At 39.9% G+C, this 24093-nt stretch overlaps 3 protein-coding genes across 4 annotated transcripts; all 3 read right to left on the bottom strand.

The window, feature by feature from the left end:
- Nucleotides 1–11742: 11742 nt before the first annotated feature.
- On the bottom strand, nucleotides 11743–14169 carry BDBG_04203 (2-hydroxyphytanoyl-CoA lyase). The gene is made up of 2 exons (XM_002625288.2): nucleotides 13553–14169; nucleotides 11743–13431 (listed from the first exon to the last, which is right to left on the bottom strand). The coding sequence occupies exons 1-2, from the start codon at nucleotides 13802–13804 to the stop codon at nucleotides 11869–11871; spliced, it is 1815 nt and encodes a 604-aa protein (XP_002625334.1). The 5' UTR covers nucleotides 13805–14169; the 3' UTR covers nucleotides 11743–11868.
- Nucleotides 14170–14286: 117 nt separating this feature from the next.
- BDBG_04202 (peroxisomal targeting signal-1 receptor) lies at nucleotides 14287–16992 on the bottom strand. The gene is made up of 3 exons (XM_031721576.1): nucleotides 16581–16992; nucleotides 15908–16482; nucleotides 14287–15826 (listed from the first exon to the last, which is right to left on the bottom strand). The coding sequence occupies exons 1-3, from the start codon at nucleotides 16749–16751 to the stop codon at nucleotides 14698–14700; spliced, it is 1875 nt and encodes a 624-aa protein (XP_031578181.1). The 5' UTR covers nucleotides 16752–16992; the 3' UTR covers nucleotides 14287–14697.
- Nucleotides 16993–19198: 2206 nt separating this feature from the next.
- Nucleotides 19199–24093, bottom strand: BDBG_04200. Of its 2 annotated transcripts, XM_031721575.1 has the most exons (9): nucleotides 23736–24060; nucleotides 23169–23643; nucleotides 22787–23097; nucleotides 22290–22707; nucleotides 21994–22216; nucleotides 21905–21936; nucleotides 21075–21845; nucleotides 20133–20936; nucleotides 19199–19964 (listed from the first exon to the last, which is right to left on the bottom strand). In XM_031721575.1, exons 3-9 carry the CDS (start codon nucleotides 22909–22911, stop codon nucleotides 19701–19703), a joined length of 2637 nt encoding a protein of 878 aa, XP_031578180.1. In that variant the 5' UTR covers nucleotides 22912–23097; nucleotides 23169–23643; nucleotides 23736–24060; the 3' UTR covers nucleotides 19199–19700. The 2 variants fall into 2 exon arrangements, with proteins under 2 accessions (XP_031578180.1, XP_031578179.1); XM_031721574.1 differs by having other exon boundaries at nucleotides 22787–23643; nucleotides 23736–24093.

Here is a 24093-nt window from a genome sequence, read left to right as displayed (position 1 = left end):
CACTGACTGTAAATTTAAAATCACTTAACAGAGCTGTTAAGTAATCATATCAGATCTTCATTACAGAGTTCAGACTGTATAAACTACACTTAATTACACAGACAAGTGTTTTCAGTGAACCTGTCTTAAATCTAATGAATTATTTTATATAGATCTTCTTAGTGAGATGCTCATACAGATATATCATTACTATATTCACTTAACAGAGTGTTTAACTGCATAGTACTGCTATTATAAAAAGAATATAATTGATAGTATCAGTGATGACAGAAGTATAGATCTCTTCTCTAGAATTCTTCTTAAGTCAGTTATTATAAATCACTTAATATAATTTTCTAAGAATATTATCAGAATTGATATTCAGATCTGCAGATCTATCTTTCTTAAGAAACACTTAATAATCTGAAGCAATTGATTCACTTCTCAGAACATCAGATCTAGAAATTAAACTTCATATATTATATCTCTTCAGATTGATAATCTTATATTATATAAACTTCTTCTAATAATCTTCTATCTTCTCTAACTGAGATGTGACATTCTTATAGAACTTCAAGAGATTATCTGTAATAAGACTTAAAGTGTAAGTAGTCAGTGATTTCACAGGCTGTAATTATATGAAATTCAAATCATTAATATCAGAAGTGTCTTTATTATCAATCAGATAAATATCAGTTTTCAGTTCACTGATATTATTAGTAAGTGTCACAGATGTGATAATCAGTTCTGATTTTTCAGTGATTGAGAATCTCATATCACTACTGACAATAATCTTATCAGATTCAGAATGTTATAGGCAATATATTAATGTATCACTGAATTCAATAATATAATAGAAATTGACATGTGAAGAAAGCTTATCTGCAGCCCCGGTGGCTGAATGGTTAATGCGGCCACCTGGTAGCGCCTTGGCGTGGGAAACCAAGGCATGTGAGTTCGAAACCCGCAGGGAATACATTAAATCCAGAACTCAAGCACCTCAGGTTTCTAATAAATACAGAGGTGTATAAATCACTTCAATGAATCACTCTATGTTTCTGAGCTGAGAAGTTATTATTGCATGTATCTAATTGTCACTTCTTTGTATTTTTCTATGTTCTTGTTATCTTAGCATGGTCTCAACACCTGTATTTCCTCCTGTTGTAAGAAATCCCGCTCCTCGCGAATCCTTTACCCCTATTCCTATCTCTCACATAATCAATAGGGCTAGCGGCCCTTGGCTACACATAACTATATAGACTGGAGTTTGTGAATACTATTCATAACTCAGCTTGAATACTATTATACATTTAATCTCTACATTTATCTTTCTACTGTGAACACTTCTAGTAGTTAACAGTATATATCATATCAAGCTGCAAACATCTGAATAATCATCTGTAAGCACTTATTCTTACATTTCAAGCTCAGTCAGTCAGCAACTGTCTGTTATAACTGAAAGAACTAGAAACTTATATACTTCAATCTCTGTGAACTCTACTGCAGACACTCAGAAGCAGTCACTCAAATTATGAATAATCTTCATAGAAGAAGTCTCAGAGAACTTATCAATTACTTATGAAATATCATTCTCTGCATCTGTGACAGAGAAACTCTTCAAACTCATGAATGAATCAATCTCAGTGAAGAACATTCTTGAGTATCTCTTATAAGACTAAGTTATTTTTCTACAAGAAATACTTACTGTCTGTAAACACTCTTGAACTGAGTCTCTAGACATGATCTTCAGAGACACTCACAAATTAAAAAGAAACTTTCTCAAGCTATGATCACTTAAGACCATCTATTGAATCACAATCTATAAAAGCTTTTGTGAGTTTGTATTTAAAATTGACTCACAAGCTCAGCTGTGTGATATGAAAGATGAAGAAGCTGTCATCTATATAATGACAGACCTCTATTACACTGAAGTCAAGAACTGGCTGAATTATCTAGAGAATAATCATGAGAGATTCTGATAATCTGTTTTCAAGACCTATCTAGAGAATAAGTTGAGAGACTTTACAAGCTGAACAGAGAACATCTGAGCCATAATCACTAATATTAGAAAAAGAGGTGAGAAATCTGATGAAGACTACTCACAGCACTTCATGAAATTATGATGTGAATTAAGATCTGTGAAAACAGAGCTCTGAAACAAGATCTGAATGATAATATTTATAAAAAGACTGAATAAAGACATGCAGAACAAGCTTATTGAGTAAGACTTTAAGTTCTTGACTCTGAAGAAACTGATAACTCTCATTTATTACTTACAGATTACTATGAGAGTCACAGATCTGCAGAGAGTGAATCATTGACTGACTCTGTAAGAATTAGAATAACAGAGAACAGATTTGTTAGAAAAAGATAATAAAATATAGAGAGATTTGCATCTGACTGCTGAGCAGAGAGAAAGAGTTTTATAAGCTTCTGTGAATAGAGTGTATAACAGAGAGATTAAGAAAAAGAGACTCTGCTTTATCTGTTCTAAATCAGAATATCTTCACATAAACTGTCTGAACAAACTAAAATAGAAATTTGAAGAGTTGTGAACAGAGTCAGTAACAGCCTTCTTAAGAGTCTTGAAGCTGATATCTGAATCTGTTACTCTCTCAATAAAAATACTTGCTTACAGAGAGAGACTGCACTGCAGTACTGCTGCTCTGCAAGCATGAGAAGCATTAATAAACTCAGAATTTCAGGTCACTGTGATGTCTTTAAAGCTCACAGAGTGAATAAGCTGAAAGATGAAGACTGAGAATCTGCTCTTATAATAAGCAGAGTGTGAGAACTCAGATCTGAGAGCTGAGAGACTTATAAGAGTTATCTTTAAATTGTAAGATCTCTCTGAAATCTGGAGAAGATTTACAGAAACTGTGATTATCACAGACATTACAGATAACATGTATTTAAGACTTATATGACTTTAAAGACACAATTCACACATAGCTGTCTGTGAGTCAGGTTTATACTTCTGATCAGTGTTGACAGACTTACTTACAGAGATAGAAGCAGTTAATACTGCAGAGTTAATTAGAGAAGACAAGCTTATCTATATAATAACTTTATAAGTGTCTGAGAATCTTGTGATCATGGAAACTGAGCTTCAGATATCAGAGAAATATCAAGATCTTACAGAGATATTCAGCTCAGCTAAGACAGCTGAGCTTTCTTCTCACTGTGAGAAGAATCTGATAATAGATTTGATAGAAGAGTAGAAACTCTTCTGAGAATTAATCTATAAGCTCTCTCATTATAAGACAGAGGTCTTGTAAACCTATATAAAGGAGAATCTGAAGAATGACTTCATTCAATCTTCACAGACCTTCATAAGAGTCTCTGTGATGTTTGTAAAGAAGAAGAATGAAGATCTCAGATTATGTGTAGACTATTATAATCTGAACTCTAAGATAATAAAGAGCTGCTACTCTCTGTCTCTGATTGAGAATGTGATTAACTGTCTCATAAGAGCTGTTATATTCATACAACTGAATGTGATCAATGTATATACATGGCTGTGAATACAGTCTGAGAATGAATAAAAGACTGTCTTTAGAACTGCACTGAAACTATTTGAATATCTAGTAATATCTTTTGATCTGACTAATATCTCTGCAGCATTTCAGTCTTTTATCAATAAAATACTTTGTGTATATCTGAATGTCTTCATGATAATATATCTGAATAATGTGATAGTGTACTCTGTGAAGAAGAAAGAATACACTGAGTATATGCAAAGTGTGTTAAAGATCTTAGATAAGACAGAACTATATATTAAACTCATGAAGTATAACTTCAGTGTCTGCTGAATTAATTTCCTAGAATATATAATCACTGTGAATGATATTTAGATGAAATCTTTATAAGTTGAGACTATTCTATCATAGCTGAAGTTAACTAGTATTCATAAGATTCAGATCTTTCTGAACTTTGTGAATTTCTATAGATGATTTATCTTTGTATTCATGAAAATCTTCTTAGCCCTTACAGACATGCTGAAGAGTGAAAATAAGAAGAAGTTATTTCATGAACAGAGAATGAAAAGATTATTAAGAAGAAAGAACTGTGAGAACTTTCTTATCTCAGAAGCTCACAGAGTCTTTACAAGATTAAAACAGATATTTATAAATACAGTGATACTGTTTCACTTTAATCTCTTGCTCTTAATCAGATTAAAGACAGATACTTTCTTCTTTATAATTTCAGAAATAGTCTCACAACTACAGTCAAATGAGAACTGAGTTTCAGTGGCCTTTTTCTTATGAAAGATACAACTTATGAAGATTAACTATGACATTTATAATCAGAAGCTTCTTATGATAGTGAAATTCTTTCATCACTAGCATCACTACTTTGAGAGTCTTGTGACAGTGATTACTGTTAGAACTGATTATAACAGCTTATAACAGTTTACTTCAATCAAGAAACTCTTACAGTGACAGATTCACTGAGCTCAGAGACTGAGTGAGTTCTGATTCAAGATAGAATATATCAAGAGAACTAAGAACTCAGTGAACAGACTCTCTTACAGATCAGACTATATTAAGAAGGCCAGGATGACAGACACAGAGAGACTAGAGAAGACAGAAAAGCTTTATAAAATGCTCAGACTGAGTGTTATAAAGAGATTGACTGAAGAGTCTCTCAATCTCTCATGAGAGAAGAGAAAGAAGAAAGAAAAGAAATCTGTATAACTACTCTCTATAACACTGAGAGTCAACACTCTGAGAATCTCTGTGAGAATTCTTGAAGAGAGTATCTATAATCTGAAGAGTTTGCAGGCTTTGAGAAGTACTGCAGAAGACCTAGTGTAAGAGAAAACAGAGTATAAGTCTTTATAAGATCTTCTATTCAGATTGTCTGAACTGCAACTGAAGAATGAATATACTTAATATATTCAGAAACTGCTTATGACAGAGATCAATCCTGCAGAAACAAAGAATTAAAGAGACTTAAATAATCTCTTACAAAGAGAGAGCTGAATTTATGTACCTGTGAATGAGTTTCTATATATAGAACTTATTAAAAGGCATTATGACTCTTCTCTAGCAGGTCATTTTACAGATACTAGAACTTATGAGTTGCTTATAAGAAAATACTTCTGACTGAAGATGTAAGAACTTGTGAAGAAGATAGTGAATTCTTATACTATTTATCAGAATTCACAGGTAGTACAGTTCAGATTATATAAAGAACTTACTTCTCTACTTATCTCACAGAAACCTTGGAAACAGCTAGAAATAAATACTCTTGTGAGCCTCTCTGAAAGTAAGAACATATATAATGTCTGCTTTGACAGTGTGCTGATGATAGTGAATTACTTTATTAAGATAACACACTTTATACTCATCTACAAGAACTTGAAGTCAAAGAATTTAACTCATATCTTCATCTATGATGTGATTTGATTGCATGAGTTGTCTGTGAACATTGTCTCAGACAGAGAATCAATCTTCATAGAAGAGTTCTGATCTAATCTGATAACTATACTGAAGATTTTATAAGATCTAAGTACAGCTTTTCATTAACAGACAGATGATCAGACAGAATATCTGATAAGTATATTAAAACAGTATCTGTAATGCTTTGTTAATTATAATCAGAATGACTAAGTGTATTGATTATCACTCACAGAGTTTATATACAACAACTCAAAGCATGTTAGCACAGATAAAACCCTTTTTGAGATGCTCACTGAGACTTATCTGCAGATAATCTTGATAAACTTATGAGAGTACACTATAAAGTGTGATGATGCCTGTGAACAGGCTGAGAGAATTCAGAAGATTCAGAAGAAAGTCTGTGAATTCTTGAGAAAGACTCAAGAGTATTAGAAGAGATACTATGACTTTAAGCATATTATAAAGAGTTTTAAGAAAGATGATAGAGTCTAACTAAGTCTAGAAAACATCATCACACAGAGATCTAGTAAGAAGCTGAATCTCTTATAAACAGAGTCTTACAAGATTATAGAGAAAGTTAGTCTGCAGTTCTATAGATTAGAACTGTCATCTGAGTTGTAGATATACAATATTTTTTATATCTCTTTACTTTACAAATATAAGAAATTCTTAGAAGAGAACTCTATGACTCATCACTCTGTCTGTAAAGTACTAGAGAGTGAAAGAGAATATCAGATCAAAGAAATTATTAACTCAGAGAAGTGAGATTACAAGCTCTGATTCAAGATTCAGTGATAAGAGTATTCTGATAAGATGAATGAGTTCACTTGAGAATCATTCAGACAGATAAGATATCTGCAGAAGCTGAGACATGACTTTCATACTGTAAATTCTGATAAGTCAGAATAATGTGATCTTTGCTAAGAATCTGATTATGACAAAGACATTAACACTGTTATTTACAAACTCTAATCTATAAGATGATGAGTTTCTACTGAGATGAACAGTCTGCAGTATACACAAGAAAAGAAGAAAATATATTCTTATTAAAGTTAAAAAACAAGAAAACAAACAGAGCTGTGAATGCAATTTAGAGATTAATAAAGAAAAAATAAAGAAAACTCACACTTATATTATCAATATTTATAACACTCAATCTCTTCACAACTATCAATTTCTCTCTTCAAAGAAGCAGAGAGTATTATATTTATAGTACAGACAATTGTTACATTTGATATGAAGACTGTCAGAAATATACAGACTTCAGAGAAGCTGAATATCAGAGTATACACAGTTGCAGCAGAGTCTTGAAGACTGGTCATCTGTGTATATAATCAGATATCTCTCATGAAGCTGTATTCACTCTTTCAGTTATACTGAAGTATTCAGTCTGAAAACAATAAGAACACAGAGAGAGAGCTTATCTATTCAGATCAACTTCTGTTATAAATTCATAGTATTCATATTATCTTGATTACCTGAATTTTGTAAGTACTCAGAGACTCATCTCTCATTGATAATGAAATTGCAGAAATGCATCACAATGTGAGAATTATTGATAGAGAATCTAGATATATTCATATATGCCTCATCAGAGATTGTGCAGACAGAGAAAGAGTAATCATAGGCCTGTGAGACTGTAGAAGACACTGACAACACTGAGAGCTTTGCAAGAACTGTCAGCTAGAATCTGTAAGAAATTACTTATAAGAAGACTTACAGTAAAGAAGAAGACTGCACTGCTTAAAGTCAGAGACTGATCTGAGAAAGGCAGAGAGTTAGTCACTGACTTAAAGATCAGGTGCAGTGACAGAGCTGAGAGAAATAAAGATGCAGTTGTGAGTGATGACATCCCTGTTTCATCAGCTGACAAAAAGTGATTAGAGAAGTTGTAGAAATACTTATAAGAAGCTCAGTAGTGATCAGACATTGTTTGCAAAGAGATTAAAATTGAAAAATTTTTTATTCTTGAGAAGTTCTTGAATCAATATATAAACACTGTTAGAAACACTCTCTCTCTGTTATCTGAGTGAAAACACTTCACAGATGAATGAGAATACTCACAGTTTATAAGAATGAGAGCTGTTACAGAAAAAGAAAAAAGAAGATGAGATTCTGTGAACAGATCTGAGATATTTATACTACTCTAGAGAGATTTGCTTACACTGTGAGTGATTCTGTAGAACAGTCAGATCACTCTAGTAAATAAGAGTGATTATGAATTATAGACCTGAATCTTTCTATATAACTATAAAGAGTGATTGCAGACTGTAGATATCTTAATTCTACAATTCTACAGAGTTAGTGAAAGAATGGAAAATTCCTTATAATTCTACAGTGTCAAAGAGCAATGATTTATAAGAATGAATAAAAGATTAACTTACAAATATTTCTCTTTAATAAGAATGATCTCACAGAGAGTGATTTATCTATGAGATGAATCTGTGTAATAATCACATAAGAATCTTATAAAAATAATTGAGAGTTAACTGAAACTCTTCTATATGAAAGATGTGAGATGAATCTGTGTAATAGTTAGAGAAGAATCTGTAGACTATAAAGAATCTTACAGAATAAGAAACTGAGTGACAGACTCTTTTCTCTTTATAATAACAAGGAATTTTTCCTCACTGAGGTTTTTTATAGATGTGAAGGATTTTTAGTGAGTATCACTGCAGTGCTGAGCTGACTATGAAGTCACTCAGTGAAAGGCTTCACAGATGAAGTCTTAGAGAGGAGGAGGTATGTAAGAAATCCTGCTTCTCACAGATTCTTTACCTCTATTCCTATCTCTTGTGTAATCAATAGAGCTAGCAGCCCTTGACTACACACAACTATATAGACTGGAGTTTGTGAATACTATTCACAACTCAGCTTGAATGCTATTATATATTTGATCTCTACATTTATCTTTCTACTGCAAATACTTCTAGTAGTTAATAGTACATATCATGTCAAGCTGCAAACACCCGAATAATCGCCTGCGAGCACTTATTCTTACACCTGTATAATCAACACTTGACCTGTATTTAACATCACGCAAGGACTCATCATAAGCTCCGCTTGCATATGAGTATAATGAAAGAATAATAATAATAATAATAAAGCTTATCTGCAGACTGCTGAGATTCATGCAAGTGAATAAAAACCTCTGTACTTAATTAATAAAAATGCCTCACATTCAGTGAGGTATTTACAAGTGCATATCAAGAAATCTTATATAAACTTAGAATCACAGAAGTCTCTATAGTAGAGAATCAAAATTTTAAGTTGTAAAGAACTGTAAATGTGAGAGTATTATTAATTATTGTAATCACTGTCTCTAGAATATCTGTTCAGAACTTCTTAGAGAGATTATTCTTTAAAAGAGTAGCTCTAATCTGTCTCATAATAGTGCAGATCTCATATTCAGAAACATCATTTTAATGTGATAAATATAATACTGTTGATTCTTATTTAATATTATATAAATTTATAACTGTGTGTATATATGTGAATCAGAAAACATTATTAATATCAGTCTGTAGAAAAGCAGAAGCTGTATATCTGAGATTACTTATAAATCTGAGTCATAACTCAAAGTATTGAACAGTCTCATTCTTGAACTTTAAAAAATATATTCAACAGTAGTAAGTTGCATCACAGATAATAAGTATTCAGTATCTGATTTTCTGATGAAACTCTAAGAAGTGATTAGAGAGATCTTTCAATATATATCTATTATCTATAAGATTAATATAAACCTTCTTAATGAGTTAAATAGATCTAGACATTGATGTTTTCAAATAATCTTGTATCATACCTGTCTTGACATATTTCTTATAAAAGAACTTAGTCTTAGAATCTTTAATTATAACTTCAGTATAAGAATTCTTGATCATAGCAATTATAGTATCAGTGTGAATATGATCAAGATTACAGTATCAGTTCAAAAGAGTCTTTGATATTCTTGTATTCTTGAGATCTGTATTCAGAACTGTAGAATCAATGTTATTAACAGTAGTAGTAGTGATCACAGAAAGATCAACTTTTCAGTCAAAATTATACTTATAAGATATTATTACAATATACTTGACTGCTCTGTTCAGATAATTGAGATTCTCATTAAACTCTTACTTATCAATCTTATATATATTATTCTAAGTAATTTGAACTGTATGAAAAATAACATCATTCAGAGCTCTGCAAATGAAAAATGAGAAAATAGTGAAAGATAATGTAAATCAGAATCTCTGATCTTCAAGCTTCATAAATAAGAGCAGATTAACTGTAATATTAGAAATATAGTGAATATTCTGCAAGTTAATATTATCACTCTCAATCTTCAAGATGACAGTCTTAATTTTCTTGATAAACTCAGTTTCTTCAGTCACAGAATCAACAGAGATATTATTATTAAAAGATTTAATATTTAAGAAAGAATGAAGCTCATCTGTCATATTCAGACTTACACATATATTCAAATATCAAGATCTAGAGAATGATTTTCTGATGACTGTGAAAGAGAAATAGAACTTAATCTTTGTAATTACTGTATTTACTACTGATTAAGAACATATCAAGTCATTCTTCTTCTCTTTCTTCTTGTCATTCTTCTTATCATTCTTCTTTTTCTTTTTATCAGAGTGTAAGATGAAACATCTGTTAATAGTATATTCATGTCTTCTGCAGTGAGTGTACTTTTATACAGATGTGCTTTTATTCTTATCTTTATTCTTATTCTTTTTCACAGTCACAGAATTGATCTGAGACTGCTTTTTTCACTCAGTGATAATCTTCTTAAATGTACAATTAATCAGTTACTTTATTAAATTATTAATATCAATGTTAACAATGAGTCTCTGATCAGTGAAGAAAAACTCATTTAAATATATCTTAATAAACAGTCTTTGATAATTTTGTAGATTGTTAAGAAAAAGATTATAATATATATTCTTAATACTCTGACAGAGCTCTTTATAACAGATAATAAAATAGTGAAAATATCTCTGAAAAGTAAGATAATCATTCTTCTTAACTTATAATTTTATTAATTTCTTGAAAATATTAACTTGTTCTTCTGTTAGTAATATTATATATTTAATATTAATCTTATTTTACAGAACTGTAGTATTATCAGCTTTCAAGATTTTAATAGTAATTTAAATATTTTCAATAAGACTCAACAGTATACATTTATATAGAGACTTAAAATGAATTCTTCACTTCTTAGAGTTAATATAATATGTAAAAGAGAATTCTTATTAAGTTCTTAATAAAATATCAGTTTTATTAATAACTTTCATATCAGTTAATATATCAATATGTTAGACTTTATAATTAGAGCTATTAAATATAATCACTGATTTAGTATCTAGTATATATTTAACTTTCTTCTGATATTTTTATAACTCATCTCTCATAGTATCTCTTTGTACAGAAACAGATATAGTGAGATATTGAGTAATTTCAGCTATAGTTATCTGATTTTATAGTATTATCTGTATAAGATTCATAAGATTACCTGCAGTGTAATAGATAGATTGATTTAAATTATTATTAAAAGTCAGTATTCTAAGAGTGAGAGATAATGAAGAATTTAATAAGTTAAAATAAACAGATTCTGCAGATAAATATTGACTCTGCTTTTCTTTATTCTGAAGTTTCTCTGTTATCTCATTATTAAATTTCATACTCTGATGAAAACTGATCTCAGTCTTATCTTATAAGTCAGAAGCCTTCTCATAATAAGTAATCATTCTATTAATAAGTTATCTAGTGAAGTGTGTGATTCTGAGTCTTGAGCTGAACTCTGAAGTAATAGATATATTACTCATTGAGATAACTCTGCTTCTTCTAGATATGTAAAAAAAAAAAATAAAAAAGTGATATTCTTCATAATGAAGAACATGCTTTCTTAAAAATATAAAGTATATAAATCTACTGACTGATAGATTTAGAAAAAATGAAATATCTCTAATAAAGAGTAAGAGTCTTTTCAAAAAAGATGAACTATCTGTGTCAAAAAAATGTTGGTACAATGTTCTAAAAAGAAAAATGTGCCATCTGGGCTATAATCTGTAGAATAGTTGAAGGTTGTATTGATAGATCTATCTACAGGAACATAATATAGTGGTGGGTCACGTGATCTAGTGGGATCGCTAACCGCAACGGCCGTAAGGGCCAACAGAACCTTCCAAATGATCTGATCAGTCATGTGACATCATCTCCCCCCTTTTACAAAGGCAGGTTCTATCTTGTAGGCTACTGGGGCAAAAGAGCTCAGTCACCACCAGCGCACTGCTGGTAGAAGGGCCGATCAACCCGGGACCCCCAACATATCTTGATAGCATGGAATGATCTCCAGGGACAGAACGGACATGGTTAATATAGAGAGGAATTTATTCAGTATGACACTGGCATAGATCATAATTACATGAACCCACCCACCCACACATTAACTAGCAACTCAAACAATACATGGTAAGTAACGGAGTAACAACCCTCACAGTTTTGCCGGAGTCCCCTTCTCCTGGGTCGCCTGCCACCCAAACTGTATCGACTGCCCAATCCCTGGCTCCACAATCACATTGACAATCGTAACCTTCTCATCCTCCAAAAACCCTTCCCTTGTCGCCTTCTCCAGCTCCTCCTCTGTCCGCACAAAGTATCCCCGCCCGCCGCACATCGCCGCAAGATGTTCGTAGCGCGTTTCATAGAGCAGACTCGTCGATCGCAGCCCGTTCTTCGCATTGGCCTCATTGACGGTCTCATTCTGTAGAGACTTCCACTCGTCCTCTGTCTTCGTGTCGCCATGGTAAATGCCCGAATTGTTCATGACGAAGATTAGCGCGGGAATACGGTGGCGCGCAAGAGTTTCGACTTCCATCGCACTGAACCCGAACGCACTATCGCCTTCCAGTGCCACGATCTTCTTTGGTTTCGGTGCATTAGTGCTGGCTGGTGATGATGGGATATTGTACGCTGCGTGCGCGGCGACGATGTAGCCTAACCCGACTCCCATCGTAGCATATGTTCCCGCATCAAGGCGTTGCCGCGGGTGTTCCAGCGGGAAAGAGGAGCGTGAGATGTCCATTGTGTTAGCGCCTTCGGAGACATAGACGATGTCGCCCTGTTCCGGCGGCGAGAGGGAGTTTAGAGTAGTCTTAATAATGTGATAGGCACGTTGGATGGTTAAGAATTCGTTGGGTTTAGTAGGTTGAAGGGCCTTTTGTTGTGCAGCATTTTCGTTTTTCGTAGCAGAGGCGGCGAGGAGGGATGGGTATGAATTTGGCGATGTAGCGGATGCAGGCTTATACTGCCAACCGGACAGAGCCGAGAGAAGCTGCTGAACTACCAAGTTGATGTCACCAACTATCCCCAGCTCCGCATCTCCAGCATTGTGTCCGATCTCCTGCGCGTTACTATCCACCTGGATAAGCTTGACGGAGCGGGACCAGCGGGGTGTTTCTCCAAAATGGAGAATCCAATTCAGCCGGGCACCGAAGAGAAGAACGACATCTGCATGTTTCAATGCTGTGCTTCGTGCGCTCGATGTGTTAAGTGGATGCGAATCAGGTATCATTCCCTTACCCATCGGGGTTGGTAGGAAGGGTATCCCCGTCCTCTCTACAAACTCGCGGATACAAGACTCCGCTCGTGCATATGCTGAACCCTTCCCAATAACGATGAGCGGTGCACGTGCTGCTTGTAATAACTGCGCCACCTTCGATACAACCGCTGGATCACCGCTGGGTTTAGGCGGAGGCGGGACAAGAGTATGCTCGGACGGCGGCAATGCAAATCCCGCGGCAGTTTTCCCTTGAATCAAGTCTGCAGGGAGATCGATAAAGGTGGGTCCTGGCCTGCCATACCAACATGTTCTATATGCGTTCCGAATCGCACTGGTCACTGATTCTAGCGATGGAGGCCGTACGGAAAGCTTGGTGTGCGGCGTGAGGAGTGAGATGGCATCCATTTCTTGAAAACCTCCCTTAGTTATCATGTGCGATTCCACTGACCCGGCCAGGACGAGTAGTGGGAATGTGTTTACAGAGGCATTTCCGATCTAGAATTCATGGTTTTAAACAACTACTCGTTAGCGTTCAAGGACCCCCCAGTATCGCAATAGTAGAAAATTCATCCACGACACTGAATGTAGTAACGGAGGGAAGAATCCATCGACTCACCCCAGCCATGGCATGCAAAACTCCCGGCCCACCCACAACCAAGCACACTCCAGGTTTGCCTGACATGTACCCATAAACGCTTGCCGCATAGCTGCAGGCTTGTTCGTTTCTAAACGCAATAAACCGAATACCCAGATTGATCGCTTCCTCCGCGATTTCCACCACGGGGATGCCGACAATGCCGAATATGACGGTGACTCCCAAGTTGTGAAGAGAGCGAGCGATTATTTGGGCGCCGGTTAGAGGTGGCATTTCTTTTGCTTTCTTTTCCTTCTAAAACCGTAATTCCACTCCTTGCGCACGTAGTTTTCCTTTCAATTCGTCGTTTCTCTGGTGAGCAGGAGCTGTGTAGATTCGGTAGTTAGATTGAGTGAGAGCCGGGGAGCGGGGAGCGGCATAAATAAGCTTGATTGGGCAGTTAACACGGAACAGTTCCCTTCCTCTCTCTCTCTCTCTATATTGTTGCTTTTGATGAAAATATAGAAAATTCCAGGACAGAGACGATTAAAATGAGTATATTCGTACCGGCCGAGATGGCGCTGAGTCTTGATCAAAATGGTGGAGAAAGCTGTTCGGTTGGGATTTTGTGACGCAAGAGCTAGAGACTTGAGGAGAGCTTATTATTAACTATTTACAAGTGGTTGGGATTGGCCGGTCAAAACATAAAACAACCCCAAGAGGAACGTACAGCAGTGATTGAAAACAGTTTATTCTATGATATGAGGATGTACAGCCGGAACAACTACGTATATTTTTGCCTTTTATTTTTTATGTTTGATCAAAATTGTTTGCGCATATCTCAGCCCGAAACACGGCTAACAAACTCGATAAGCCAAGCAGGGATAAAGATCGGTTATAGCTCGTGGATCTATATGGATTATTATTATTCGTAAATAGCACATTTCTGGTATAAGAATGGATCAACTATGGATGCATTGCATGAGTAAAGGTAGAACACCTTATAGCCCAGCGGGCAATGGGATATCCAAAGAGCGCTGGAAAAATACGCTCATGTGGAGGGTCTTGACATTGCATGCGAGGCGCGAAATATACCTCTCTCATATTCTCCAAAATATCATACCTCATTTCAAACGTAAGACAATCAACTAACTCATCCTTCCCTCCCTTTCTAGTTTACTCAATATCTAAAACTCAAATTCCGATCTGAATACGGACACATCCATCCCGCTGACTACCAAATCACTCAAATCCCGCCGACCCATCTGGCTAAACACACGTCGAAGCGTATCATACAAGTTCGTGCTCTGATTCTGTGAAATGTGAATCATATGCTCCAGCTGCGCCTCGTCAACGCCATCGCCCACAATGTCCCTGGCACGTTCCCGCCCTTCATCCTCCACGACTTTGTGCATCGACAATGCTCCGAGCAGATGCTGCGCGGCTTCCGGATAGCAGCCAATATTAATACAGGAGACGCCTAGATTGTACCTAGCACGGACGAAGTTGGGGTTTATAGTCAGGGCCTTCTCATAGGCTTCGATGGCTTCCTCGGACCGGCCGGAGTTGGCGAGCGTAGCCCCGAGGCGGTTCCAAAGAAGATGCACCTGGTCCTTCTGGTTGGAAATTCCAGATTCAGTGGATGCAAGGGCAGCGGTGAAACAATCAACGGCTTTGCTATATTCTTCTGCGCCATAGAAGAGGACTCCTAGGCCAACTTGGACGTCTGGGTCCATTTGCTCGCCTTGTGGAGAGAGCTGCGCGGCCTGGATGAAGAGGTCTGTGACCCGTTCGTGTAGAATGTGTCGATCTGTGAAGCTCAAGTCACCATCTCCTGAGAGCGTGCTTGGATCGACGAGTTGAGGATACTTGACTGATAGCCAGCGTTCGAGGGTGCGGTAAGCAGTCGAGTCGTAGCCTTCGTTCGTATACGATACGGCAAGGCCCATGAGAGCATCGAGGTTATTGGGATCGAGTTTCAAGGCTTGTTCTAATGCGCGGATGGCGGGGCTTTCCTTTTCATTCTGAGCCTGAGCAGATCCTAGCATCGTCCATGCTTCGACGTGTTTGGGATCCTTCTGCACCGCAGCTTCGAACGCGAGAGCAGCGAGAGAAAGGTTACCGCCTTCTCTCATGATACGCACGCCTTCTTCGAAGGGGTTATTGACTGATTTGAAAGCATTCTCCTCTTCGAAAAGGTAGTCGCCCATATTGGGGTCTCTAGAATGAGTGTTCAGAGTACTATCAAAGTGATCCCATTCACTGAAATCGCCCAGGTTCATATTATCGAAATTTAGGTCTTCGTCGACCAGTTGTCTGCGAGCTGCAGTCTCAGCCTGTATGTTCTTCCATATATCTTCAAAACGTCCGAACTCATCAGCCTCGGTGTGGACTGACCTATCGACCTCATTTAGCTCGGCCTCAATCGCCGCATTTGCTTCTGCATCCTCATCCTTCTGTCCCGACGCAGCAATCTCTGCAAATTGTGCTTCCCAGTTTTCATCGTCTAGCTCTACCATCCTTCCTTTCCCTTTATCTTCCTGTGCTGATTGCTGTGGTGGGTGATGATGTTGCATTCCCATGCCGTATGGCTGGCCCATCATACCCATGTGTCCAGAGTTCATACCGCCAAATCTCATCATTTGCGGTTGATATGAGCTCATCATCGGCGCGGACGAAGTAGCCGGGGCCGACGTTCCCTGCATACCATTCCGGTTTTGCTGCCGGAAGAGGGCAAACTCTGCTGAATTGAACTCGGGACCCCCAGGGAACGCTCTTCCCATCCCTGGTTTAAAGGCAGCTTCCATCCTTGCCTGTTCACCATGGTCGAACTCCGCGGCCCAGGCGGGTGAGCCCGTTCTTGGTGGCGCAGTTTGGAAATTTTCTAGTTCACGTCGCATTTGCTCCATGGCGAATGGTTGCGCCGGGCCTTGTGGCATCTGGTCACCTTGTTGGAGGAACTCATCCATCATCTATCAATGATTTTTTGTAAAGCAAACGAAGTTAACAAATCTGTACAGAATAATATGTATAATTTTTTGGCGTATACATAAGGGGATATGGTTTTTACCTTGTCCTGGCCTCCCATCATCCCCCTCGAGCGCATGCCCTCCTGTAGGCCGCCAGGACCCCGCCCAACGAGTCTATCTCGTTGTAGCGATTTATCATCCTGAACATGCTTTGTAAATTGTGTTAAGGGATTGCCTGCTGTCGAGCACTCAGGCCCGCTGAGGAAAGACATGTTGTTCGAGATCGATATGCACGACGACGGATAAAATACGGGGGTATAGTAGGTTAATGATGAATGACAGCACGTGGGTCGTGCCGGACGAGTCGACTGACGGCGTAGAAAAGGTGGAGGAGGTGGCGTGAGTATAGATAATTTATATAAAAAAAAAAAAAAGAAGAAGAAGAAAGTAGGCAAAGACGGGGAGGTTGAGAGAATAGGATATGTTGATATGTTTATATTGAGTCGGGCTCGAAGGTATTTGCCTTTTTTGCATTGGAGCAGCAGGGCCCGATAAGGCAACATCCTCGGGTGTTTCGAACATTACCAGATTACCGGCAAGCTGACATCGGTACCGGTGGAACGGCCAATGATTGGTTCGTCAACCAAATTTGTGTTGAGCTCATGCGTAGCATACAATACCGTACATTACTCGTGTTAATCAGCGAACCATTAGTCAGCCATCTTGAGTTTTCATGTGGAAGGGTCAAAACATGTTTTGCCCGATGGAGGAATATTAACAAAAGCATCAATTGTTTTGTTGTTCATTCTGCAAAAGAGGAGATTAAGACCATATTACTCAAGCCATATTATTCTAAAACCACAAAATAGTAGTCCGCCTGTACTAATAAAACAATAAAATAAGGCAGAAAAAAGATGAGAAAAGCAAATTTTACAAAAGACTCATGAACAGCCGTACATGCAAGTATAATTTACAATTTTAGAAAGAAATACAGTGGAGAAAGAGATGAAAAAGGGCGTGGGGGCATGGAAAGTTGAGAACCAGGGAGACAGAAGGCTAAAGGTAGTTAAGGATAAAGAGGTTGACAGGGAAAAGAGAAAGGAGAACGAAACATGGGAGGACCCATCTTGTTCCTTTTCCCGCGCCCCAACAATCCCATGATCAAAATCGATGCAACAGATAGAACGCCCATAGTACGTAAAATATTACACTAGACACCTGTGCATGCCCCCATTCTCAGTTTACGGTAATGTATGTATCCAGAGCTTCATTCACTTTTTTTTATATAAAAAAAAATATATTGCGGGTAACCGACTCTACCGTGTGGATTCAGATACGGATTCAGAGGCAGATTCAGAGGCAGATTCAGAAGTGGCCTCTTGGGTCTCAGCAGCCTCCGGGTCGAAGGGCTCCGAGGATCGGGGGCCTCTTCGGTAACCCGGCGTATCCCTGGTGTTGAGGCTGAAATCGATGCGAAGAGGACGTCCATAAGGCGCCTTGTCCTTGAGAAGCTCCATCCCGGCCTGGGCGCTCTCGACGTCCAGGAAGTCAGCGTGGGCAAATCCGCGAGGCCTGCCGGTTCTCTTGTCGACCGAGACGCGGACATCTTTAACGTTGGGGATATCCTTGAACATCTCATTCAATTCGCGATCGGTCATTTCAAAGGACAGGTTTCCAATGAAAAGGGTCTTTGTTGGTCCAGTAGCGCGTGTTTTGGGTTCAGTGCTACCGCGGGTCGAATAGTTGACAACGATCCTACGTCCTTCATAGAGGGACATATTCAACTCGGCAATTGCAGCCTCAGCAGCTTCAATAGAGTCGAACTGGACATAGGCAAAACTAAGGGAGGGGGTGTTAGATAGGACACGAAGCAAGCGCGCAGAAGAGATAATGGGTGACAATTGGGGGGAAAGGAAAAGGGGGGGGGATAAAAGGTACCCTCTGCTCAATCCACGGCTGTCATAGACAATGCGAACTGAATGGATAGTTCCGAATTTTGCCAGATCGCGTTTCAAGTCTTCAGCGGTGACTTCGAAAAAGAGGTTGCCAACGTAGATGGTGTCATTGGGTTTGAGTGGCAGAACATCTTTCTTCTGATAACCGACACTTCGAGTATATTCCAGTCTGTCGCTCCTCCGATCATACGGTTCGCTCTGATAAGCAGAGTTGAAGTTCGATCGCTGCTGGAAAGCTACTTTGGGGGGCTGGGCAGTCAATCTCAGGAGCGATGGGCCAAGTGCAGCTAGAGTTCCGGGCTTAACGGCAAAACCAGTCGGAAATGCGCTGATTGCGCGGAATGCTACGTGTCTGAGAGAAATCCTGCTCCATCAAAGGTTTCTAATGAGCTTTCCTGAAAGGATATGAAGAAAAAGCGAGAGAAAAATGAAAGGGGTATCTCACATTTTGATTGGGGTGTAAAATAAAAATTATCACAACAATATACAAGTATATCACACAAAGGAAGATGCAATCAGAAGAATAAAAGAAACTTTTCAAAGGTTGACAAGGAGGGCGGGCGAGGGTGAGGATGAGGTTGGAAGAAAAAAAGTTGCATGGGCGAAGAAAAAAAAGTCGATAAGGTTGAGGTGAATTTAAGTTTGGGCTCCATTGGGTTAGCCTGGCTGACTACTCCGAGTACAACTGGGTCACGTGAATATAGTCGTCCCGTCTACGAGTACACCAAATCACTAACAAATACAATGGCTAGACGTCAGAAAAACCCGTAGTCATATATATAATATTCCCGTTGTGGCTATCAACATATTATACATATCCGACAAAAAAGCACATCAAGCATATCTAGCCCGTCACCCCCTTGGAAGTAGCTAGCATCAAAATTTCATCATATATAAATGGGGACGTCGAGCTCCAGACTCCAGACTCCATATTTCTTCCATTTCTCTTCTCAATTTCCCTAGTTCCTCAAGAAAACAGTATCCAACGTCCAATGCAAAATAATATCAGAAATAATATCAACATAAAATTGGTATATATACAAAAAAATACGTAGGCCAACACCAATACCGCCCATCGCAACCAACACGCACACCCACACGAACATATCAAAACCGAGCAAGCAAGGTCCAAAATTTATGGGGCCAAAACCCCACCCAGACCGGCCAATGCATGACGAAGATGCTCACATTGTTTTCCTTTCCTTCATAGAGAAAATGGAAATTATTCCCAAATGAGCAACCCCCCAATAAGTGACAAGGGTTTAGTTATTCGCGCCCTCCGGCGTCGAAAATGTTATGCTGCATTGCAAATACTCTCTTGCCGCCTGTCGTTTCTGGACCAGTCTGCTCCTCCTGCGGTTGTTGGTTTGATAGATGCGATTGATGCTGCTGGGGTAGTGTTGCTGCTGGTGGCGGTGGGGTCGAGGATGGCTGTAACGGCCCTGGGGAGAAGCCTTGCATGTCAAACATAGGCCAGTTTTGGCTGTTCGAGTCCGTTGTGGCTGTTTGGACGTAGTTATCCCATGCATCCTACAAAGCACCGAAAGCGGGTGTTAGCAGGGGGAAAAGGGACGTGTCCGATTTTCAATGTTCTAAATAAAACGTAGATGCATGGAGAAAATGGGAAGTGGTAAAAGAAACCTGGAGAGGGGGGAGGCGAGGGGGTTAGGAATAGCAAAAGCTCGAAAAGACACATACCCAATACATATTGAAGCCTTGCATTGCCGGTATCTGGCCAAATATTCCTATACCCATGCCCAGGCCACTTGCTCCAGGCGACGGCAGCTGTGTCGGGTCAATCATTCCTCCCTGATTGCCACCGCCACCAAAACTAGAAGACGTATCAAATTTCATCGGCTCAGTGTCACCAAACTGTGGTGAACCTGTCGAGCCCATCTGGCTCTGGTTTATCCCAGCGCTCAGTAGACCCAACGTCATAGCGGCATTTTCCTTCTCATCTTGCGGCTCAAACGGCCGCTCTTCCGTTGTTGATGCCGTCGATGGTCCCGCAATAGTAAACGGGATATTCCTGTCCTGTTCCTGCTGTGACTGGCTCGGGAATAACTTGCCCAACATCACATCCATGATTGCAGTAGCTCTCCACGCATCCACCGATCGATCTTTGACTTCATTCCAGATATCCCTGGACCTGCGCAACATCGCAAGTTCTTCCTGATATCTAGCTATTCCTGACGCAAATGAGTCGGTGGAGTTGCGGTCGGTGTTCCTGGTCCTTTCTTGTATTTGTTGGTAAATGTCGAGGGCTAGGATTGTACCAGCCATGAGGAAGTCATGAGTGCTGGTGGTAGTTATGTAGCCAACGGTGTGTTGGAAGCGATTGTCGGTTCTGGACGGTGTCTGGAGCATGTTTTGGAATCGGAGGAGTTCCATCGCACTGTCGATGCAGGCGCGGCGGGAGTACGCATATCGCGGGTTTTCTCGACCGCGGTTGAGGAATCTTCGATGGAGCACACATTGTGCTTTATGATAGATACTTACGATCTATAGTTTACATATTTAATTTCTCACTATTAGCCAAAATAAGGGTGATTGATGGGTTTCGTAAAGTTGCTGGAAGAGATAATAGAAGGCAAAAGAAGGGAAGGGAAGAGAAAGACGTGAAGGTGACAGGAAACTTACCACAAATCTTGCCTTGGTAACGTATGGGGACTCATTGCACTCCTCGAGTGGTTTAACACTCATCCGTTCTGGAATCATATCATGGGCCTGGCGAAGTTGATGATCGAGGTCCATGACCTCTTCATACGAGCACCCCTTAACCTTCTGCGTCGTTTCCAGTAACCGCCCAAACGCGATTGCAATCCTCGTCTTGACAATTAGGAACGAGATCGGTGTCGGCTCATCGATGGGTCTTTCGGGCGGAAGGTTGACCGAATCTTCGTCGAAATCGGCATCATACAGGTTTCGTGGAAGCTCTGTATCGCAGTCCCCCGTACGAATCATAGAAGGAAGACCAACCTGGAAAGAAAGTAGGAGATCGGCCTGTCGAATAAACGCCCACAACCGCCTCCGCATCTCACCCTGGAAAACAGAAATATTGGGAAACATCTTTGCGTCGCGGTGATAACCCATCCGCATAGCCAAGCGAACTATCACCCCTATCAGAACCCATACCGACACTTCTGATTCGTTCACCTGTGAATAATCGCCGTGTAAGTGAAGAACAAGCGCGTCGATCAAGTAGCAATGCGGTTTTGTATAGTCGGCGAGGACAAGGCACTGAGCCATGGAGTTCCGGTACGTGGAAGCCATATGTAGGGACTTGCCTCGGAATTCTGGGGGCTCATCCGATCTACCATGATATGTTAGGCATGCGAGTCGCAGCATAGCAAAGACCATGCCAATCCAAACAAGGCTAGTTTTCGACGGATCTTCCCAATGGCGCTCGTACTGTTAGCCACTGTTAGTAGATATCTAAAATGCCATGATTTTGACTGTGGGGCCCTCACCTCTCTCTTGAAACTCGGAACATGGATAATATCTGGATGCAGGTTAGCAAGTGCATCAGATGTTATTTTAACTGGGATCAACGGCTTACGAGTAAATGGGTCATAGTGATCAAAATAGCGATTTATTAGTATATCAGTAGTATATCTCGACGGGAAGTTGGACAAAATCTCTTTCTCAGAGGGAGGTTTCATAGCCCCAAAAAGCAAGGGGGGTGCAGCAAAGTGCGGCTCATTATTCGCCGCTTCAATCTTCTCTACATGCTCCTCATATTGCTTCTTATGTGTTATGAAGTACTGCTTGACTTCCGATATCTGAAATATGGAAAATCAGCCATCTTAGGTTCACAGTTCAATCAAGAAACGGGGGGTGTCAGTATTCACTTACATCGTTAAGAACCATCATCCAATGCACTTCGCTGACATAGTAAGTCTTTTGCGATTTGGTATCAACCTTCATCACCCCAAATGACTTGGTTACCTGCTCTGTATCGCTCTCTTCCTCGCCACCGTCCATCTCATCACCAATGAGTTCCTGAGTATCTTGCCGCGATGCAGAGCTAGTGCTTTCTCCTGAAACCGCTGCATGTGCCGCTGTTGGTCCGGTGGATTGAGAGCCATTGGTCATGAGCGACAATACAAGCGACTCAAGTCGATCAATGCGACTCTGCATTCCATCAGGAGTCACGGGCGAATCCTTGCTGTTGACAGGTTTCTTCCGGGTCTTCGGCTGGGCGTACGTACACGAGGGGGCATCGCTGCGTTTCACGCAATTCTCGCAGGGCATGCCGCGGTTGCACTTCAGCCTGGGAGAGATCGGATATCAGACGAATGATCTTCCACGATACATGTATATATTTTTCGCTGCCGAATGATTAAGCTTACTTCCGACTTCTGCACGGTGCGCACGAAACCGGTACACGGTTCCGCTTCCTAACTACTCTGTATTGTCCTTCGGGGGAATGCGCGCCGATGCTCGACGAGGTGGTAGATGGAGGAGTTGGAGACATTTTTTTCGGGTTGGTTTGAGACGCGTCTCTGAGAGCTTCGAGTGACGCGAAAGGTATTGAAATACGGAGATAAAAGGCTACCAAGCCAGAAAGGGCAGGGGGTGTGTTGGGAGAAGTCTCAACAGAACAACTCGAGTATTTCTCAATTGTCACAGCTAGGATACTCCTACTAAAGTTGAATAATGACTTCAGAAGACCAAATGCACGTTAGATTTCCAGGTACCACGCCTTCGATCAGATGGATAAATATAGCTTACCCTCCCCCAGTATAGTCAGATTTGATACCAGAGGCGACCAAACTGCAAACTTTGAGAGGCTTCTCCAAACAGCGCCGCTTTCTCCCAGCGTACACCCGTTTTCTGCTTCACCCAGAAGAAGCCTAGCGACACGGTCTGCCACAGGTCCACTGGTTTCCCGCGGGCCAGTTCGAGCTGTGGTTGGGATGGTCGGGTAACGTGGTACTCTTTAGATTCTCCTCACCCTTTAATTGGGGGCCAGATTTCCAAAATATATCCTTGGATAAAGTATAGCACAGGGTATCGAAGGAAAAGAAAGACAAATGAAGGAAAGGGTGATAGAGATGTATAGTGCAATAACGTGAGTTACGGAGTTCGGTGTCGACAACGAGGCTTTCCCTGCTTAAAACGACAGCCCACCCGTAAAACTATTCTCGGTAGAAAAGGCGGGAGAGTGATAGAAGGCGGTCGAGAAAGGAAAAATTGCAGGTCTGGTCTGAAAGAGACCAAGAATATCAGTGAAAAAGTTGAATTTCAAAGCGGGGAGGGAGGGAAGCTTGTTGAGACGGCATCGTTCGAAATATTTACCTTTTCACCCCCCCTACAAGCGGCGCGCTCAAAAAACTCGATCAATTGCCAACTTGTAACTTCTAGCCGCGGAAAGTTAGTCGAAGCGGTTTGACGGACCTATTCGCTCGACTTGAACAACAAGTGAGATGCCGACGGTCAGAAGGGACGATACAGAAGATGAACACTAATTGTCAGCAGATGGATGACTTTGTCCTGCTTGCCAACCACAATCCCTCCGAGCAAGGCTCCGGCCGCCTTTAGCGGCGAATCTTGGCTGGCGGAGCATTTTTGAGTGCCCGTAGCGTAGGCGGCACGCTAGCAGGAGAATTGTGGTTAGGACGGCCTCATACTGTGCTTGAAGCTGTGTGGTTCGGAA

The sequence above is a fragment of the Blastomyces gilchristii genome, assembly GCF_000003855.2.
Source record: "Blastomyces gilchristii SLH14081 genomic scaffold supercont1.7, whole genome shotgun sequence".
In the NCBI taxonomy this organism is placed as follows: domain Eukaryota; kingdom Fungi; phylum Ascomycota; class Eurotiomycetes; order Onygenales; family Ajellomycetaceae; genus Blastomyces; species Blastomyces gilchristii.
The sequence above is the reverse complement of the archived record's forward strand: the minus strand, read 5'-3'. Positions and strand labels throughout refer to the sequence as shown.

What these genes read in the sequence shown, in the direction of transcription:
- BDBG_04200 (XM_031721574.1), bottom strand. Translation starts at nt 22,911, where the DNA reads ATGTCTCCAACTCCTCCATCTACCACCTCGTCGAGCATCGGCGCGCAT. An exon ending in GGATGATGGTTCTTAACGAT is followed by an intron (nt 22,217 to 22,289) that starts GTAAGTGAATAC and finishes TCCATATTTCAG; the next exon opens with ATATCGGAAGTCAAGCAGTA. An exon ending in AAGGCTTCAATATGTATTGG is followed by an intron (nt 19,965 to 20,132) that starts GTATGTGTCTTT and finishes GGTGCTTTGTAG; the next exon opens with GATGCATGGGATAACTACGT.
- BDBG_04202 (XM_031721576.1), bottom strand. Translation starts at nt 16,751, where the DNA reads ATGTCTTTCCTCAGCGGGCCTGAGTGCTCGACAGCAGGCAATCCCTTA. An exon ending in TGATGGGAGGCCAGGACAAG is followed by an intron (nt 16,483 to 16,580) that starts GTAAAAACCATA and finishes AATCATTGATAG; the next exon opens with ATGATGGATGAGTTCCTCCA. An exon ending in GAGCTAAATGAGGTCGATAG is followed by an intron (nt 15,827 to 15,907) that starts GTCAGTCCACAC and finishes TGCAGCTCGCAG; the next exon opens with ACAACTGGTCGACGAAGACC.
- BDBG_04203 (XM_002625288.2), bottom strand. Translation starts at nt 13,804, where the DNA reads ATGCCACCTCTAACCGGCGCCCAAATAATCGCTCGCTCTCTTCACAAC. An exon ending in TTTTGCATGCCATGGCTGGG is followed by an intron (nt 13,432 to 13,552) that starts GTGAGTCGATGG and finishes CATGAATTCTAG; the next exon opens with ATCGGAAATGCCTCTGTAAA.